Source organism: Sapajus apella, unplaced genomic scaffold, assembly GCF_009761245.1.
Source record: "Sapajus apella isolate SASKATOON/1434 unplaced genomic scaffold, GSC_monkey_1.0 scaffold31, whole genome shotgun sequence".
Taxonomy (NCBI): Eukaryota; Metazoa; Chordata; class Mammalia; order Primates; family Cebidae; genus Sapajus; species Sapajus apella.
The window spans coordinates 16,246,201-16,267,414 of record NW_022436971.1 but is presented as its reverse complement, the minus strand read 5'-3'; the positions used below and the strand labels follow the sequence as shown (position 1 = coordinate 16,267,414).

General features: G+C 44.5%; 1 protein-coding gene and 1 pseudogene across 5 annotated transcripts in view; one reads left to right on the top strand and one right to left on the bottom strand.

The window, feature by feature from the left end:
• Positions 1 to 21,214, top strand: part of ASAP2 (ArfGAP with SH3 domain, ankyrin repeat and PH domain 2) — a 188,903-nt gene that overhangs the window by 56,096 nt on the left and 111,593 nt on the right. For all 5 annotated transcript variants that reach the window (XM_032294173.1, XM_032294171.1, XM_032294172.1 and 2 more), the window contains exon 2: positions 14,851 to 14,923. In XM_032294173.1, coding sequence (XP_032150064.1) covers positions 14,851 to 14,923 — 73 coding nt within the window. The remainder of the gene's footprint in view (positions 1 to 14,850; positions 14,924 to 21,214) is intronic.
• On the bottom strand, positions 5,416 to 10,071 carry LOC116561909 (annotated as a pseudogene).

Genomic DNA, 21,214 nt, shown 5'->3' with positions numbered 1-21,214 from the left:
CTCTGGTTTGTGATTCTTCTCTTGAGCTATTCCATTTTCTACCTCAAACCTGCTCTCCTGCCATTCCCAGGGGCCATAGCTCAGTAATGTGGGTGTCTGCGGACTCCGGGCCAGGCCCCCTTGTGCCATTGTGGCTCTCCCTGGGGCAGGGCACCAGGCTGGTGGGGGGGCCCTGCCCAGAGCCGCCCTGTGCTGCCGGGTTTCTGCTGCTGCCGTGCAGTGGCAGTCTTGCCAAAATGTGGCTTTTCCTCCCAGAGACTTTTCTTCCCCCTAAATAAAAATCAGGATGTGAATCCTTTTGACAGAGCTGGAGTTCACTGTCATCTGTTTCCGTTTCTCTAAGATAGGGATCCTGGTGAAGCCCATGAAAGCTGTGGGGCGTTCCCACCAAAGCCTCTGAGGCACAGACTTCCTGGGAGTGCCTCTGGGTGCCGCTTCTTTAAACTTCAGGAGGCTGCAGCCTCTCCTTGTTAATGTGCCATTTTTTCATAGCGTGTGTGGGTTTAGAGCTACGTGGGTTCTTTTCTCACTTCTCTGTTCATACCACATGACACAGTCTACTTCAGGCATAGTCGACAGCCATCTGGAGGTCATCAGCTGAGTGCACAGTTTGCCTGGTGGTTCTATAATAGGATAGGTATTTTTCCCCCATTTTTTTCTCTTTTAAAAGTACTGCTGGAAGGCCAGGTGCGGTGTCTCATGTACCCACACAAAGTATGGTAATCCCAGCACTTTGGGAGGCCAAGGCAGGCAGATCACTTGAGGTCAGGAGTTCAAGATCAGTCTGGGCAATATGAGGAAACCCCATCTTTACTAAAAATACAAAAATTAGCCAGGCTTGGTGATATGTACCTGTAGTCCCAAGCACTCAGGAGGCTGAGGTGGGAGGATCACTTAAGCCTGGGAAACAGAGGTTACAGTGAGCCGAGATCATGCCACTGCACTCCAGCCCGGGGGAAAGAGTGAGATCCTGTCTCAAAAAATAGCAATAATAATAATAACAGAAATACTGTTGGAGCTTCGTTGCAGAAACAGCTTGTAGGGAAAGGAGGGAGGCATATTTCAGTATTTGGCCTTGGGGAAAGGTTTTGCTTCCCCGGGCCTGTCCTCCAGAGGTTTGGTGGGCCCGGGCTGGTGCAGCCATCACCACTGTCAGTCACCTCCCCTATCAGGAACCTTCCTTGCTTAGTTGGTATTTCCCGCATGTCTGGGCCTCCGCTGTTTTCATTATGAGTCCCCAGCTCTGATGGACACTGTGGCTAATGCACAGAGTGTTGGAGGCAGCGATTTGGCCCAGCAGTCCGCATTCGTGTGCCGCTCCTCTATGCTCCCAGAGCTGCCTTCTCTCTCATCATGTATTAATCTTTCCCATGCAAGTCATACATAAATATATCCTTGGGGTAAAGTTTTCGGGTGGTAGCAAATCTCAGTCTCCTGTCACCATCTTCTCTCCTCATCTAGGTACCCTTTGTGACCGAGTCCTTTGCCCATTCCAGAGTTTTTTTCTCACTGTGTGCCATTGGTCCTCTGCACCTGTGGGTTCTGCATCCTTGGGTTCAGTCACATAGGGTCTAAAGGGGAAAATATTGGAGAAAAAATATCCAGTAGAAAAAGATACAGCAATTTAAAAAATACAAATTTTGGTCAGACACAGTGCCTTATGCCTCTAATCCTAGCACGTTAGGAGGCTGAGGCAGGAGGATCACTTGAGCCCAGGAGATTGAGACCAGTCTGGGCAACATACAGAGACGTCTCTACAAAAAATTTGAAAATTAGCCGGCTGTGGTGGCATGTGCCTGTGCTCCCAGCTACTCAGGAGGCTGAAGCAAGAGGATCACTTGAGCCCGGGAGGTAGAGGCTGCAGTGAGCCATGATCACACTGCACTCCAACCTGGGCGACAGAGTGAGATCCTATCTCAAAAAAAATAAAAATAAAAATAAATTTAGAAAAATACAGTGTAACAACCATTTACATAGCATTTACATTACATTAGTTAGGATAAGTAATCTAGAGATGATTTAAAGCATGTGGGAGGATGTGTAGGTTACATGCAAATATGACACCATTCTACATTACGAAATTGAGCATCCTTGGATTTTGGAATTCAAGGGAACCTGGAATTATCCTCCATGGAGACTGAGGAACTACAATTCTGAGTAGTTTTGTTTTATTATTTAATGTGTTCCTTTGACACATTTTTGTGCTCAAAGAACTCCTCAATACCATGCTTGATGGGAGGAGAGAAAAGGTAACAAAGTGTAGGATATTGAAGTACTTTTCATTTTTTTTTACTTTAAAAAGATTACCAAATAATGTATTCGTGTTAATGATAGTTTAAAAGTGGAGAAACAATTCTTCCAACTTTTCCTAAAACAACGATTATTTTCTTTTTGTATCTTTATATACACACAGAGTTTAAGTGTTTGATATATCACGTCTTTCCTTTTTTATAACAGCTTATTTTTTCCCTGCTTTTACAATGTGTGTGTGTGTGTGTGTGTGTGTGTGTGTGTGTGTGTGTGTGTGTGTGTGTGTGTGTGTTTAATGGATTTAATAAATAAGCTTGTAATTTTCTACTTTTGGAGATGGAATTTTTATAAAAATGATTGCCTTTTTATCTTTTTTTTTTTTTTTGACGCAAGATCTCAGTGTGTTGCCTAGGCTGGAGTGCAGTGGCACAGTCAGCTCAGTGCAGCCTGGACCTCCCAGACTCAAGTGATCCTCCTGCCTCAGCCTCATCAATTACTGGGACCACAGGCACATACCACCACACCCGGCTAATTTTTCTATTTTTTGTAGAGATGGGGGTCTCATTATGTTGCCTAGGCCTGTCTCAAATGCCTAGGCTCGGGTGGTCTGCCCACCTCAGCCTTCCAAAGCATTGGGGTTGCAGGCATGAGCCACTGCCTCAGGCTGCCTTTTCCTCTTCTGTAGAGCCACTTTACTTGTGTTTTGTCCTCAGTGCTGTACCCATGTGGGTGGTGGGCGACTGCACGTCCACAGACCAACTTCCCTCCCTGCTGGGGGGGCCTGCAGGTCTGGGTGCACCTTGTGACGGAGGCCAGCCTTCCTCTGCAGAGGTGTGAACTCTGCCACCACCCCATTCTGGTCAAGAAGGGAATGGAATCTCAGAAAGGAAATCATCTAGGAGAAAAATGAAAGAAGTGTTTATTTTCTGTTTGCCTGCCCTCAAGATTGCTACTTAAGGAGCTCAGATGTTATTTGTAAGATTAAGTAGTTTAGTAAGAGTGCCCAAAACCACCTCCCAGGGTGGGAAGCGCCTGATGCTGGGGAGAAAAGCCCAGGCCTGAGCTGGTAGACCTGTGTTCAGTTTTTGCCTTGGACTCTACTTCTCTCTGATGATTTCGAAATGGAACTGAGGGATTCCTAAGTCCCTTTTGCTTCCTGTGCTCAACCAACATTCTAGGCTAATAAATTACCCCTGAGGTTCACCTTCATTCTGGCAGCATTTTCCGGTTCTTTTGCCAACTCTAATTTCTTTTCTTTAAAAAATGCTTTAACTTTACTTGTATTCTTACTAATATATCCTGTATATATACATATACATAGCATATTTTATATTTTTTTCAATGAAATCTTTTTTAAAAATTCAACTTTTATTTTAGATCTGGGGGTACATGTGCAGGTTTGTTACATGGATATATTGTGTGATGCTGAGTTTTGTAGCATGATTCATGCCATCACTCAGGTACTGAGCATAGTACCCACCAGTTAGATTTCAACCCCTACCCCCTCTCTCCCCACTCTAGTAGTCTCCAGTTTCTATTGTTGGCATCTTTATGCCCATGAATACTTACCATTTAGCTTCCACTTAAAAGTGAGAACATGCAGTATTTAGTTTTCTGTCTCTGTGTTAATTTGCTTAGGATTATGGTCTCCAGCTGCATCCATGTTGCTGCAAAGGACATGATTTAGTTCTTTTTTATGGCTGCATTGTATTCCATGGTGTATATATACCACGTTTTCTTTATCCAGTCCACCATTGATGGGTACCTGGCTTGATTCCATGTCTTTGCTATTGATACAAATGGCATTTAAAGAAGGATGATGAAGGCCATGTACAGTTTCTCACGCCTGTAATCCCAGCACTTTGGGAGGTCGAGGCAGACAGATCACTTGAGGCTAGGAGTTCGAGACCAGTCCTGCCAACATGGTGAAACTCTGTCTCTATTAAAAATACAAAAATTAGCCAGGTGTAATAGTGCATGCCTATAGTCCCAGCTACTTGGGAGGCTGAGGCATGAGAATCACTTGAACCTGGGAGGCCGAGGTTGCAGTCAGCCAAGAATGCGCCACTGCACTCCAACCTGAGCAACAGAGCAATACTCTATCTAAAAAAAAGAAAAAAACCTGATTATGAAGCCTGGTCTTGGCCAGCACTCCCAAGTGCACCCCGCAGGCCTGTCCCATCGTAATGCCGCCAGAGGCGGCCCTTGCCCTGACTGCAGCCCTCAGCTTGCCTCAATGTGTATTTTGCCAACAAAGTGTACATTCTTAAACAATTTAGTTTTGCCTATTTTTGAACTTTTTATACTGTGTGTATTCTTTTGCTCAACATTTTTGTCAGATTCACTCGTGTTCTGGGTAAGCTTGTTCTCTTCCGTTGCTGTGTAGCATTCTGTTGTATGACTGTCCATCATCAGTTTATTCATTTTACCATCGACATTTCTGTTTGTCTGGTTGGGGGCTGTTTTGAGGATTGCTAGAACAGCCTGTTCATGTCTTCTGTTGCAGATGTGTATTTACTCTGAGTAATTTTAATGTTTTAAGATAATACCAAAATGTGCTCTTCTCATTTGTCCTTAGGCACACATTTTCCTCAGCTGCGACTTAGCTCAGACGTCTATTTGATCTTAATTCTTAGCGACACCTGCTATTCTTCAGGCCTGGCTTTATTCCCAGAAGGAGGCAGGTTCATTATTGCTTTGGCTTTAAATGGAGTCCGCAGACCACAGTGCGAGTCTACGCTTCCCAAAAGGCTTCTGGAAATATCTGACACTGTCATTAATGCTCTCTGTTACTTACTGAAGGGTTGAATGTGTGATGAGACAAAATTGCCACGTAAATGTTTGTTCTACTCTTCTTGGCAAAGCCATTCTTGGGGCGTAGACCTGGGAGTGTTTTGTTTTGTTTTGTGTTTTGTCTGCTGTCTTTCAGAAATGTCCTTTCCCCTCAGGCTGGCCTTTTGTCCACAGAACGAGGGGAGAGGAGATGGGATGGGAGAGTGGAGCGTGCTGGGGCCACCTGAGTGCTGCAGGCCTCTGCCCTCTCCAGGGCAGTTTTAATTTTTTTGTATGGCTCTTTTCAGTTCATTGCATGAAGGTGTTAACACTAGTCCAAGTTAAAAGTGAACCCCAAATGATTACATTATATACACTTGTGAGGTTTTTCAACTTGTGACAAGGGACAGAAGGGAAATTCTACTCATTGCAAGGAAATCCTCACTTAAGCTTCAGTGAGCCACAAGTACTTAGAACCCATGAACCTTCAGCTGATCGTCCTTAGCCAGCCCAGTCTCTAGGAACTGGCATATGTTATTGTGCTGGTCACCCTGTAGCTGAGTTACTTCTCCATATGCTGGGTGCTCAGTTACAGTACCATTGCAGGCAAACTTCTTAAACGCCTTCACTAGTTTCTTTTTGTCGTAATCATCAGCGACCCCCTGGACAATAGTAAGGGTCTTCCTGCCATTTCTCTGTTGAATTCTTATATGAATATAATCCTCAGCGCCAGCAGGAAGCAGGCCATCACCCTTACTTGCATCAGCAAAGGGGTTGAACTCAGAGGTTTGGGATAGTGGACATATGATACAATTCCTTTTCCTCGATGGAAATGGCCTGTGGCGGAGGCGGTGGGAAAAGGCAGGCAGCGGGGATGGAACTTAGGGAACTGAGGGGGCTCAAGGGGGAGGCTGCTGAGTCCTCAGCGGCAGCTCAGTGACTGGGGCTGTTTTTTTTATTTGTTTGTTTTCCCCCATTTATTTATTTTATTGCATTTTAGGTTTTGGGGTACATGTGAAGAACATGCAAGATTGTTGCATAGGTACACATGTGGCAGTGTGATTTGCTGCCTTCCTCCCCATCACCTACATCTGGCATTTCTCCCCTTGCTATCTCTCCCTCTCCCCAGCTCCCCACCCCCCACCGTCCCTCCCCTATTTCCCCCCAACTGACCCCAGTGTGTAGTGCTCCTCTCCCTGTGTCCACGTGTTCTCATTGTTCAACACCTGCCAATGAGTGAGAACATGTGGTGTTTGATCTTCTGCTCTTCTGTCAGTTTGCTGAGAATGATGGTTTCCAGGTTCATCCATGTCCCTACAAAGGACACAAACTCATCATTTTTGATGGCTGCATAATATTCCATGGTGTATATGTGCCACATTTTCCCTATCCAGTCTATCGTTGATGGGCATTTGGGTTGGTTCCAGGTCTTTGCTATTGTAAACAGTGCTGCAATGAACATTTGTGTGCACGTGTCCTTATAGTAGAATGATTTATAATCCTTTGGATATATATCCAGTAATGGGATTGCTGGGTCAAATGGAATTTCTATTTCTAAGTCCTTGAGGAATCGCCACACTGTCCTCCACAATGGTTGAACTAATTTACACTCCCACCAACAGTGCAAAAGTGTTCCTATTTCTCCACATCCTCTCCAGCATCTGTTGTCTCCAGATTTTTTAATGATCGCCATTCTAACTGGCATGAGATGGTATCTCAATGCTGTTTTGATTTGCATTTCTCTGATGACCAGTGATGATGAGCATTTTTTCATATGTTTGTTGGCCTCGTGTATGTCTTCTTTTGTAAAGTGCCTGTTCATATCCTTTGCCCACTTTTGAATGGGCTTGTTTGTTTTTTTCTTGTAAATGTGTTTTAGTTCTTTGTAAATTCTGGATATCAGCCCTTTGTCAGATGGGTAAACTGCAAAAATTTTTTCGACTGGGGCTGTTTTAATTTTTTTTTTTTAGCTCCCATAAATCAGTGAAAACATGGTGTGTTTGTCTTTCTGTACGTGAATTATTTCCCTTAACATGATGACCTCTGTTTCCATCTATGTCTTTACAGATGACAGGATCTTGTTCTTTTTTATGGCTGAATAGGACTCCATTGTGTATATGAACGACATTTTCTTTATCCATTTGTCTGTTTATGGACACTTAGATTGTTTCCAAATCTTGGCCATTGTGAACAGTGCTGCAATAAACATGGGAGAGCAGGTATCTCTTTAATATACTGATTTCCTTTCTTTTGGATATGTACACAGCAGTGGGGTTGCTGGGTCATATAATAGCTCTATTTTTAGTTTTTTGAAGGGCCTCCATACTGTTCTCCATAGTGGTTGTACTAATTTATATTCCCACCAATAATGTACAGGGGTTCCCTTACCTCCACATCCCCATGAGCATTTGTTATTGCCTGCCTTTTGCATATAAACCATTTTAACTGGGGTGGGATGATATCATTATAGTTTTGATTTACATTTCTCAGATGATCAGTGATGTTGAACACCTTTTTGTATGCCTGTTTGCCATTTGTATGTCTCATCTGGAGATAGGTCTATTTAGATCTTCTACCCATTTTAAAATTGGATCATTAGATTTTTCCTATAGTTTGAGCTTCTTACATATTTTGGTTATTAATTCCTTGTCAGATGAATAGTTTTCTCTCATTCTGTGAGTTGTCTCTTGACTTTGTTGATTGTTTCCTTTGCTGTGCAGAAGCTTTTTAACTTGATATGATCCCATTTATCCATTTTTGCTTTGGTTGCCTATGCTTGTGGGGTATTACTCAAGAAGTCTTTGCCCAGATCAATGTCCTGAAGTTTGTCCAGTGTTTTCTTATAGGAGTTTCATAGTTTGAGGCCATAGATTTAAGTCTTTAACCCATTTTGATTTGATTTTTGTATATAGTGAAAGATAGAGGTCTAGTTTTATTCGTCTGAATATGGATATCCAGTTTTCCTGTCACCATTTATTGAAGAAATTGTTCCTTCCCCAGTGTATGTTCTTGGCACTTTTGTCAAAAATGAGTTCACTGTAAATGTATGGATTTATTTCTGAGTTCTTTTGTGTCTGTTTTTATGCCAGCACCATACTGTTTTGGCTACTATAACTCTATAGTATAATTGGAAGTCAGGTAATGTGATTCCTCCAGTTTTGTTCTTTTTGCTCAGGATAGCTTTGGCTATTCAGAGTTTTGTGATTCTGTATACATGTAGGGCTATTTTTTCTGTTTCTGTGAAGAACAGCATTGGTATTTTGATGGAGATTGCATTGAATCTGTAACTTGCTTTAGGTAGTATGGACAGTTTAACAATTTTGATTCTTCCAATCCATAAATATGGAATATCTTTTCATTTTTTTGGTTGTCCTCTTCAATTTCTTGCATCATTGTTTTATAGTTTTCATTGTAGAGATCCTTTACTTCTTTGACTAATTCCTAGATATTTAATTTTATTTGTAGCTATTGTAAATGGGATTGTTTCTTGATTTATTTTTCAGATTGTTCACTGTTGGCATATAGAAATGCTACTAATTTTTGTATGTTGATTTTGTATCCTGCAACTTTACTGAATTTATCAATGTAATCACACAACAGGTTCATCTTGCCTGCTGCTGCCTAGACAGAGCTGATTTATCAAGTCAGGGAAATTGCAGTAGAGAAAGAGTAATTCACGCAGAGCCAGCTGTGCAGGAGACTGGAGTTTTATTATTACTCAAATCAATCTCCTGGAGAATTCGGGGATCAGAGTTTTTAAGAATAATTTGTTGGGTCAGAGCCAGTGAGTTGGGAGTGCTGATTGGTCAGGTCATAGACAAACTCATTCCTGGGTGGGGGTTGCAGGAGCAGATGAGCCAGATTTTTTGATCCAGGTGGTACCAGCTGATCCATTGAATGCAGGGTCTGCAAAATATCTCAAGCACTGATCTTAGGTTTTACAATAGTGATGTTATCCCCTGGAGCAATGTGAGGAGGGTCAGAATCTTGCAGCCTCCACCTGCATGACTCCGAAATCATAATTTCTAAGCTCGTGGTTAATGTATTAGTCCTGCAAAGGCTATCTAGTCCCCAGGCAGGAAGGGGGTTTATTTTGGGAAAGGGCCCGTTGTTGTCTTTGTTTCAAAGCGAAACCATAAACTGAGTTCCTACCAAAGATAGTTCAGCCTACACCCAGGAATGAACAAGGACAGCTTGGAGGTTAGAAACAGGATGGAGTCAGTTAGGTCAGATCTCTCTCACTGTAATAATGATCTCAGTTACAATTTTTGCAAAGGCGGTTTCTTCAGTTCTGATAGTTTTTGATGGTGTCTTTAGGCTTTTCCAAGTATAAGATCACATCATCTGCGAACAAGGCTAACTCACCTTCTTCCTTTCCAGTTTGGAGCCCTTTCTTTCTTTCTCTTGTCTAATTGCCTTAGCCGGGACTTCCAGTGATGTTTTTATATATAGCTGGCATAAGACTGTATAGCACTCAATCTTTTTTTTTTTTTTTTTTTTTTTTTTTTTTTTTTCGCAGGACCTTTTTTTTTCTTGTGAGGCAGAGTGTCATTCTGTTGCCCACGCCTGAGTACAGTGGTGCAGTGTCCACTTACTGCAGTTTCCGCTCTCAGGTTCAAGTGATTCTTCTGCCTCAGCCTCCTGAGCAGCTGGGATTACAAGCGTGTACCACCATGCCCAGCTAATTTTTGTATTTTTAGTAGAGGCAGAGTTTTACCATGTTGCCCAGGCTGGTGTGGAACTTCTGACCTCAAGTGATCCACCCCTCTTGGCCTCCCGAAGTGCTGGGTTTACGGGCATGAGCCACTGAGTCTGGCCTAACACTCAGTCTGAAACAATCATTGTAACTTCTTGTCTTGACCAAGTTTAATTGTCTATAAATATATACCATAATGAAGGGTGTGTTTTTGAATAGGGAGATAATTGCTTTTCCCACTTGTACTTTTAATTAAAAATTACCTCTTCCACCTACCTCACCTTTATTTCTAATCTGTTCAACAGATTGTAGAAAAGCAAGTTTATGCACTTGTCCCTGAGTTCAGGAAGCATGACTTCCTCTTCAATAACAAAGGTAGAAGATTCCATATGGTGACCTATATTTTCAAGAGTTTTATGCAGTAAATGATTAGGGAGGGATACGTCCCATGATGTAATGTGGGAGGAAATTTGTCAGAGTTCAGCTGTGTTGTTAAGGTATGTTGTCTGTGATCAGATTGAAGTTTACCACCGCGTCCAGTCCCATGTTTTGTGTTTTTGTTTGCCTGGGCTTTTTTCGTTGTGGTTTTTGGTTTTTGTTTTTTTTTTTTTTTTAAGAGACAGGTCTGCCCAGGCTAGAGGGCAGTGGCACAATCTTGGTTCACTGCAACCTCCAATTTATGGGTTTAATTGATCCTCCCTTCTCAGCCCAGGATTACAGGTGCGTGTTCCCATGCCCAGCTAACTTTTATTTTTATTTTTTGTAGAGACAGGCTGTCATTGTGTTGCCCAGGCTGGTCTCAAGCTCCTGGCCTCAAACATTCTTCCCACCTTGGCCTTCCAAAGCGCTGGTATTATAGTAGGTGTGAACTACCGCGTCCAGCCTAGTCCTCATGTTTTTAGCATGGTTGAGCCAAACTCCTATAGATACAAGATCACTCTAACATCTGTGGGAGTGTCAGAGGCAGGAGGGCTGAAATCTGGTTAAGAGAGGCAGCACAGAACTCCCTGGCTGCCTTTTCTTGAATGGCTACTGCCTAGCCTTAGCCAGGAATGGCCTGAACCATGGGTTCCAGCCAGTTCTCTCTTCTGTGTGTAGCCTCTCCCTGAATGCACTTGCTGCATCCCCTAATCCGTTACCCTCCCTGTGGCCTGAGTAACCTTCAAGCCCAGCTCTCCTTGCTCCCCTCTGGGTAGCACTGTTGCCCGGCACTTGAGCCCCTGCCTTTTGGGCTCATCATCCTTTCCTGAGCTTGTTCTTGATTCCTGTTTTATGGCAGGCTCTCTGGTAGGCACTGGGGCTACGATGAATAAATAACAGTGACCTTAGAGGAAAGCATTAAAAAAACTAAAAAGAGGCGGTACGATTAATTTTGTTATTTTCTATAACCTAAGATGTCCACAGTATTGTTTTAATGTGGCATTTAGCCACATTTCTTTTCCTTTTCTTTCTTTTTTTTTTTTTTTTTTTTTTGAGATGGAGTCTCCTTCTTGTTGTCCAGGCTGGAGTACAATGGTGCCATCTCGGCTCACCATAGCCACTGTAGCCTCTGCCTCCCGGGTTCAAACAATTCTCTTGCCTCGACCTCCCAAGTAGCTGGGATTACAGACATGCACTACCATGCCTGGCTAATTTTGTATTTTTAGTAGAGATGGGGTTTCTTCATGTTAGTCAGGCTGTTCTCGAACTCCCAGCCTCAGGTGATCTGCCTGCCTTGGCCTCCCAAAGTGCTGGGATTAGTGAGCCACCGCGCTCAGCATGAGCCACTGCACTCAGTCTAGCTACATTTCAGGTTCTCTGTAGACATGTGCTGGTAGCTACTGCAGTGGACAGCACAGGTCTAGAGGCTGAGCTGGACAAGTAAAAAAAGCAATGAGGTGCATGCAGTAAGTCCTGGACCCCCGTTTTCATCAGTAATTTGTTTCTCTAGGGAATTATCTTTTGCAGGATTGTGAATTCCAAGAAGGGACAGGCATTGCTTTGTCCTGTTTTCCTCACCATTGTGTTGTAATACCTGGCAGGTTAGTAGGTGCTCAGGCTGTTTTATCCGATGAAATGCTAAGTACAGGATGTTAGGGGAAAAGCTAAGATGTGTACCTGCTACCCTGGAGTGGGGGTGGGGAGGCATCAGAGGCCTTCTCAGGAGAGGGAGACAGCGTTGAACCATCGAGTAGCGTCAGGGAGGATATTCTCAGGAGAGAGGAGCATGTGTACATGCTGGGAAGACAGCAGGTAGAGGGGAGCCACAGGTAGCTGTTATGATGGAAGTTTAGGGTAAGGTGAAAGTGGGGGAGAATGTCAGTAGTTGATGCTGGAGAAGCAGGTGGGGCTCAGATGATCGGTTTTTTAAAGCTTGCTAAAGATGTTATTCTGAGAATACTAGAAAGCTTTATACTGCCTCGGCTGGATGTGCCCGGAGTCTCACTCTGTCAGCCAGGCTTGAGTGCAGTGGTGCAATCTGAGCTCACTGCAACCACTGCCTCCCAGGTTCAAGCGATTTTTCTTCCTCAGCCTCCTGAGTAGCTGGGATTACAGGCACCCACCACCACACTTGGTTAATTTTTGTATTTTTAGTAGAGATGGGGTTTCACTATGTTGGCTAGGCAGGTCTCGAACTCCTGACCTCAAGTGATCCTCCTACCTTAGCCTCTCAAAGTGCTGGGATTAAAGGCTTGAGCCACCATGCCTTGCCTCTTTTTCTTATTTATTTTTGAGGTGTTTTCTCCCTTTACATTTCCTGGCCCATGGAAGGTGCTTAGTAGAAATGGTGGCTGACTTCTAATGCTTCCAGAGAGCCTGACAGGCTGGCATTGGTGTCTTCCGGTATCTGTGGGGAAGCTTTATTAATATTATGAGTGTGGATCAGATCCTGCTGTAGCCAGTGGCAAAACCTGGGCAGGCCCAGATTCTGCGGGAGTGCTAGGCTGCGCGGTACTAGATCAAATGTGCTTTTCAAGAATGGCCCCTCACCTGGGATAGGAGAGCTGTGCTCAGCGACATGTGGTCTAAGCTTCAGGAACTGATGTTTCTGGCATAGCCCTGAGCACAACCTCAGTCTACCGGCTGGTGCTGGCTAAGCCAGGCCTGGGCCCCGCGAGTCTGTGGCTGGCAGACTGGGGCAGAAAAGTCATGAGACTGCATGAGAAAGAGAATTCAATTGTGATTTTTCTGAGTTATTTACTATTTCCAAATCCCCTTTTATATCTTGAAGGAAGGTAGGAATGGATCAGAGATGACCACTTAGGAAAACACGAGTTAACTCCATGTAAGAAATCTTGATGATCTTGTATCAGTATCTACTCTTTAGTAAGGCAGAAAAGAATGCCTTTTTTATTTAAATAGACGTTTTTAGTTTTAGGGTCACAGGAAAATGGAACGGACAATACAGAAACTTTCTAAATACCCCTGTCCCCTGACATGCACAGGCTTCTCCATTATTAACATTCCGCACCACAAGTGGTACGCTGGTGACCTCAGTGAACTGACAAGGACACGTCACTGTCACCCATATCTGTACTGCACATTAGGGCTCACTCTTGTACATTCCATGGGCTTGGACAAATGTATAATGACGTGATTGTAACTCCTCTTTGTATTACAGCCACTCTTTCAAATGTCTGGTGCTGTGTGATCATTTTTCCATTTAAAATTGCCAGCACGAATCACGTCTGTTTTCGGCACCCAATAATTGTGGCATTAGAACTAGGCCTTATGATTCTGCTATTGAAAACTGATTCAAGAGGTGATTTCAGGAAGCCTGGAAGTCCAGAATCCATTGCTCTGAAGAGCTGTATTGTGTTTTGGATGATAGATCCTTGAAGGTTTTTATGATCTAAACTCACTATGGGGTAATAATGGACACTCAATAACAGTAGTTATTATGTCAGTAGCTGCAGGGCTGGGTGCTTCATTTAGTTTTTATAAGATAGCCTGTGATTGGCCTCACTAATCCAGTTCACAAATGTTCTTTCCCTCCAGTCACAACTCACCTTTTGCTTTTCTATTGTTGTTTAAGTGGGCTAAAAGGACTTTTTACCCAGCACCTTGGGAGGCCGAGACAGGTGAATCACCTGGGGTCAGGAGTTTGAGACCAGCCTGGCCAACATGGTGAAACCCCATCTCAATAAAAATGCAAAAATTAGCCAGGTATGGTGGCAAACCCCTATAATCCCAGCTTCTTCGGAGGCTGAGGCAGGAGAATTACTTGAACCCAGGAGGGTTCCGCTCAGTGCTGTTGGGAAACCAGTCTTCTACACCACTGAGGGCTTATCTCCTGGAAACAGGTGCTGAGGGACCTGACAGAGATGGAGGCTACAGTGAGCCGCGATTGCACCACTGCACTCCAGCCTGGGCAATAGAGCAAGACCCCGTCTCAAAAAAAAGGATCTTTTTACCTTTATATCTATTGGGAAAGTTGAGATGTAATTAAATCTCCAGGTATGATTAGTCGTTGAACAAATATTGTTTGAGCACCTCCTATGTCCAGGGTATTGTGAGTGCCATAGACAGCTGCCGTGTAGTAGCTGGTCTGTAAGTATATGCTGAATATTGTATATGTGAGTGCCTCTAATTATTCAACCCTGCAAAGTGGCCTTTGTTCCTGCTGGTTTCTGGAGAAGAAGTCTGAGGCTTGGGAAGCATTAGGACCCATCTTCTAACACAGCTTACAAGCTAATGTTAGTTGGGTTTTTTCGAATCTGGAATGGGTTTGCCTCCCCCTTGACAGGGCTCTGTAGGGGGAAGAGGCACAGGCACAGTGGGAGTCCTGGTGGGCAGGCACATTTCGGAGCCTTGCTGGTAACCAGGGAGAGCTGAGGGTTCCGCTGGGATAACTCACTTCACTGCAGAGGGCTCAGGCCCAGCAGGTGCTGTGGGCAGGAGACAGCTCAAATGCTGCAGGAGGACGAGGCCCGAGAGGAGGAGTTGCTTTTCAGTAATTGCCAACAAGCTTTCTCTCAGTGCTGTTGGGAAACCAATCTTCCACACCACACTGAGGGCTGCTCTCTCAGAAACAGGTACGGAGGGCCCTGGCAGAGGCAAGCAGGGCCGTCAGGGTGGCACCCACATGGTACTTGCTGCTAGTGTGGTCTCAGCACAGACACAGTTTAATGACTATATTCTCTACATTTTAGGCTTTGGACGTGGACCGGATGGTTCTTTACAAAATGAAGAAATCCGTGAAAGCAATCAACATCTCTGGGATGAGTGAGTATACATTCTTTCCTAGGGGTTTCTGTGTGGAAAACGTTGCATTTAAAGTCCTGGTACCATAATAGTGATGACCATTAACAAATTAGCCAACCAAACTCCTTTTTCGGGGCATGCAGTTCACAGAGGTGAGCTGGGATGTTTATTTTTTAGAAGTATGTTTTGTTTTGCCGGTCGTCTGATTCAGGTGTGGGATTTCATCCCCCATTGCCCACTGCACTGTCTGTCTCACACTGAGCTTCCTGTTTTCTGGAGCGTGGTCCTGTATGTACCCACTTTGTCAGCCTGGCTGATGGGGACCTGGACTCGTTCCTGCCTCAGTCATTTGGGTTTTGCCGTTAACTGTGTCACAGTGTCATTTCCATTTCTTTCATACCCAGTCTTGCCTTTTCTAGTGTAGGAATAAAATGAATAAATATACAAACACAATGTAATATTTGATCTAGATTTACAGATACATATATTTTTAAACCCACGCAACTTTTGGCTTAAAGATGACAGGTAGGTCACCTGTGGTATATCTTCCCTTGTACAAATCCTGTGAGTGATAGAAAATATTTGTTAAAAGTCATTAAGTGACTATATGATTTCACTCAGCAACAAGAAGGTGGCTGCTGTGGGGGACTAGGAACTGTGAGGAGTCCCTAAGAGACTGAAACAGGGCTGACAGGTTGCTCACGGGAGCTTGTCCCTGCTTAGGTACAGATAGAGTCTGGGTGTCAGGGTCAGTGGGAGGGGCCTGGGATCTGCCCCAAGAGAAGTAGTCAGGTCCCTTCATCTATACTGTTTCCCCTCACCCTCGTGGTGTCTTTCTTTAGTGAAAGAGGTGATTGGAGCAGGAGGACAGGGAGGGCCTTAGGTGGTCATGGTGTCCGGAGGGAAGGGGAAGAGCCTGAAAGTGCACTTTCCAGTTACAACAGGGCAGGCACAAGCTCCAATTGCTGCTCTTGACTCTACCCCCATGAGAGCTGTGTGAGCCACGATTGTGAAGAATCTAGCAGGAAATCCCAAGTGCAGGATGGTGTTACAGTTGAACATCGCCAAGTGTATTTAGGAACAAATTTAACAGAAGATTCACAGGAATCCTACATCAACAACTACAAAACGCTGCTGACCAAAATGAAATAAGACCTAAATGAGAAACATGTGATGTGCATGGGTTAGAGGAGTCACCACTGTGAAGTGTCAGGCCTCCCCAAGTTGATCTCAAGATTCACCCCAACCCCAGTCAGAATTACAGCAGGGGAAATTGGCAGGCCTTTTCTAAAACTGATATGGAAGGTGGCCATCCGCCTCTAGCTTTTTTACCTGGATCATGTATGGGGCAGGGAGCAATAATGATAGTTTTTATCTTTTTGAAGGCTTATGTATCTTGTGCTTTCTCTACATTATGCTAATCTTGTCAACAACTGATTCTCCTTATACAAATGAGGAACCTGCAGATCAGAGAGTTCAGGGTGTTCCGGAGATGTCTATGCAGCCGGAGCTCGGACGCTGCTGGTCTTACTGTTGTGTCAGGGTTGTGTGCAGTGAGCGGCCTGCCCTGTTTCAAAGCCACCATGCCTTCAGTGTGTCTGGCACATGAATGATGTATTGAAGACTTCAGTAAGTCACCTGGAAATGGTACACCCAGTTTCGTTGACAAGCACTGGATTTCAAAAAGTATCTTGGAAGATATTTTTTACTGTGTTCACTTGGGCTTTTGAGCGTATAATTTGAGGGATATTTGATATTCGGGTCAGATTCAAAAATGATTTTATAGGCATATGTTGAAAAGGCTGCCTTTATCAGAAATAAAGTGAAATAATCTGCTTCTTGTGTGAACACTGGCTGTGCGGCTGCTGCTAGTCTGGAGGAGGGACTCGTGTGACTGCCAAGGCTGGCCCAGCGGCCAGCAGTGCAGCTTATAAACAGACGTGCATTTGAAGGGAGAAGGTACTAGTGCTGCAGTGTCAGGAAGCTAGCCTGCAGGGATTTAGCAGCACTTCTGTCTAATTTGCCTGCTGACCTATATTGCTGAGCGTGTGCCACAAACCCCATTCCTATTTCTGCCCACCCCGCAGCGTCGTTTCCTAAAATGCAGCCCCCCTGGTGTTACTTCTCTGCCTAAAACTCTATGGCATTTTTTTCATCACCCTCTTTGAAGTTAGTGGAAGTCAGTTCCAGAGCATGTGAGAAAGGAGGAAGGCCTCGGTGGGCTTTAGGATTGTAGGGCAATTGGAATCAAGATGGTTCTCTTACTGCAGAGCCATCCAAAGATTTTAATGTGCTGGTAATGTGGATTGTGAGTGGTTATCGGTCTTAACCCTTTCCAATTCGTTTGTCTATGAAACTGTCACTGCCTTCCCTGATCACCCCACCGTGTGCCTCAGGTGAGTGCATGCTGCAGAACACCAGACGAGTTCCAAGCTCCTGTGCGTCGCCTCGACTCAGGCCACCTGTCCCGACCCTCCCCGTCTGGACTCCTCTGTGCCCTTCTTTGAAATAACTTGCAGTTTCCCCCAGTGAGCCATGTTTTGTGCCTTCTTCCCTCTGCTCATGCTCTCCTGTTTGCTGAAAATAGCATTTGCCACTTGATGAAAGGAAACTGAGGTCCAAGGAAGTTGAGAAGTTTGTTCAAAGTCACAAAGCTCTTCAATGACAATGTGGGATTTTAACTCAGCTTCTTGGGCTCATGTCTTTTCCTAGGCCCTGCACATAACAGCAGGCTGCCTGGCATGTGACCTTGGAGGGGGTCTCCTATTTTTGTTGTTCTATAGCCATCTATTATGTCATGCCAAGTTTGAGTTATTCTAAGGTCATGAGTCTGAGTCCTGAAAAGTCCTAAGTCCTAAAACCAGAGCCTGATCCTGAAATCTTTATTTTGGAACAGGTGTTATCTACTGCAAGGAAGCCACCTGAGGAAACGTGATACATTCTCCTGTCATGTGCTGACATCGTTCACAGTGTCTTTGGAACTCTTTAAAACTGCTTTTAGTAGCACATTCTTTTGCATATATTTAGTAGAGAAGTCTAAGGATAGATCAAATTTTTTTAGAACTAGATGTCAGAAATAAGTCAGGCATATTCAGGAAGGGACTGAGGGCTAGCGACCGCAGGTGGCTTAGATGCACTGTAACCACACGGTTATGGATTCTGAAGGCAGCCAGTTCCAAAGGAGAAGTCCTCATAGTGTTTTGATCATGAGAATGAGGACCCAAGGCAATTCCAGTATAGGAAGAACACTCATTTTATGTATGATTGAAAGAACAGTGAGAATAAATTAGCGTATATGCCTCATACTGCCATATTCCTTTTCTTGTCTCATATTTCTTCTTTGGGACCAGGATTTCCTGCCTCCTTTCCTGATTTGTGACAGATTGGCCCCATTTGAGCCCAACTCTGCCCCAGCGTCCCTCACTGCAGGCCGTTCACCTGTCGCTGCTTCCTGTGTGCCAGCTGTACTTCACACAGCCCCACCAGGGCTGTAAATGGGCTCTCCCGTCCCAGTCACCTGGGGAGGCCCTCCTTTGCTTCCCTACCCATTTCATCAAGACTTAGCCCTCTTTGAACTTCAGCATAGCCCTCTTTGACTCTCCTTTAGTAGATTCTTTTTTTTTGAAACGACACTTCGCTCTTGTTGCCCAGGCTGGAATGCAGTGGCGTGATGTTGGCTCACTGCAGCCTCTTAGGTTCAAGTGATTCGCCTGCCTCAGCCTCCTGGAATTACAGGCGTCCACCACCACACCCAGCTAATTTTTGTATTTTTAGTGGAGATGGGGTTTCACCATGTTGGCCAGGCCAGTCTCAAACTTCTGACCTCAAGTGATCCACCATCCTCAGCCTCCCTGTAGTAGTTTCTTATCACTGTTGTAATAAATTACCACAAAATGAGTTGGCTTAAAATGATACAAAGTTATCTTTCAGTGCTACAGGTGGGAAACCCAACATGGGTTTCTCTAGGCTAAAATGAAAGTGTCAACAGGGCTCTGTCCCTGAGGCTCTAGGGGAAATCAGTTTCCTGTGCCAGCTCCTAGCGGCTGCCTGCATTCCTTAGCTCATGGCTCCCTTCCGTCTTCAAAGCTGGCCTTGGCCGGTGGTGTCTTTCTCACACTGCTTTGCTCTGATATTTGGGCTGCCATAACAAAATACCATAGACTGGTGGGTTAAACAACAGAAATTTATTTTCTCACAGGCCTGGGGGCTGGGAAGTCTAAGATCACGGTGCCAGTGTGGTTGGGTTCTGGTGAGGGCTGTCTTCTTCCTGGCTTGCAGACAGCCCCCTTCTTCCTGTGTCCTCACATACCAGCAAGAGAAAGCAAGCTGTCTGCTTTCTCCTCTTATAGGGACCCTAATGCCATCAGGAGGGCCTCACCCTCTTGACCTCATCTAAACCTAATTATTATGCTTCCCAGTGGCCCCATCTCCAAATACCATCACCTTGGGGGTTAGGGCTTTCATATATTAATTTGGGGGAAGGGATGCAATTCAGTCCTATAGCAAACACTAGCTCTTCTGCCATTCCTCTTCTACATGTGAGGACCCTTGTGATGACATTGGCCTCACCCAGCTAATCCAGATAATCTCCCCATCTCAAGTTCACCTGATTAGCAACTTTATTCCATCCACAATTTCAATTCCTCTTTGCCAAGTAGCGTAACATACTCACAAGTTCCAGGGGTTAGGATGTGGGCATCTGGTGGTGGAGAAGCCGTGACTCTGTCTACCACACCTCTCCTGAATTCTTATGATTCTGAGGTTGAATCCGTTTCCACTTTTTTGTTCAGCTACAAATGAAAGGGTGCCTAGCATGCAGGGGCTGTTAACACTTTAAATATTGCTGCTGATTGTTCTCTAGATCTTGTGTATCTGTTGACCTTTGCTCAGTTAATTACAAGCCCTTGAGGTGAAAGACCAATTCTGAGAGACAGTGTCATTTAGGATAAAGAAGACATAGAGAATCCAGGAAGCCTTGATTAAAAGCTGGCAGTGCCACTGAAGAAGCCTGTGACATTAGGACAATTATTTTACCTTTATGAGCCTCAATTTCCTCATGTGTAAAATGGGAATTTAATAGGTCCTAAGATTGCTAGTGAAGATTAAGTAAGATAACATGAAAAATGCCACGCATGGTTCTGGACATACACGTGGTAAGAGTGACAGCTGTGATATACCTCCTGAGTGTTCCTTGCAGTGGCTGCCATGGGCGTGGGCAGATAATAGGTGCCCAATAAATACTGAGTGTTGATACATTATCAGGTCCCTACTGTATGTTCTTAGACTGTCCTCTTAGTGTAGGAGAGGTGAACTTAAGATTTTAGGTATAAGCGGTGTGTGTTATGACAGGCCCTGTATTCTCTTCTGTGAGGACTTATATGGATTTATGTAGAAGGAAGATTTAAGATGCCTTAGAATGGAGGTTGGCAAACTATGGCCAGACACCTGTGTTTTCACAGCCTGAAAGCTAAGAATGGTTTTTACCATTGTTACCTACACAGTAACCTCAGTATGGCCTCAACAACCTTCAATGTAATGGTGTTTGGAGATGGGGCCTTTGGGAAGTAATTAGGTTTAGATGAGGTCATGAGGGTGGGGACCTTATGATGGGATTAGCGCCCTGCTTAAATACTTACTGTCCGACTTTCTAGGAAAAAGTTTACCAATCGCTCCATTAGAGCAGTGATTATAAACTTGAGAGTGTATCAGAATCCCTCAAGGGTCTTGTTAAAACAGGGATTGCTGGACCCTACTCCCAGAGTTTCTGCTTCAGCAGGTCCGGGATGGAGCCTGAGTATTTGCTAATTGAAAAAGCTCCCAGGTGATGGCCCTGGACTTTGAGAATCCTACCCTCGAACCCCCCCCATCCCCACTTTAAACATTGGACTGGGCAAAAATGCACCACATGTATACAAAACACTAGTCTTCTTGCACAATAGCCAGTGTATTATGTTTGCTCCCAGTCTTCAAAATGATGACAACTGTATTTTCTGGAAAGTCTTAGCACAGGTTTGCAAAAGCAGTTGTCATAATGACTTGTGAGAAACTGTTTGCCACTCAGTGATGGATTGCTATCTGACCTCTTAAAAAAAAATTCAGGCTGGGTACTGTGGCTCACGCCTGTAATCCCAGCACTTTGGGAGGCCAGGGTAGGAGGATCACCTGAGGTCAGGAGTTCAAGACCAGCCTGGACAACATGAAACCTCATCTCTACTAAAAATACAAAAATTAGCTGGGCATGGTGGCACATACCTGTAATCCCAGCTACTTGGGAGACTGAGGCAGGAGAATCATTTGAACCTGGCAGGCGGA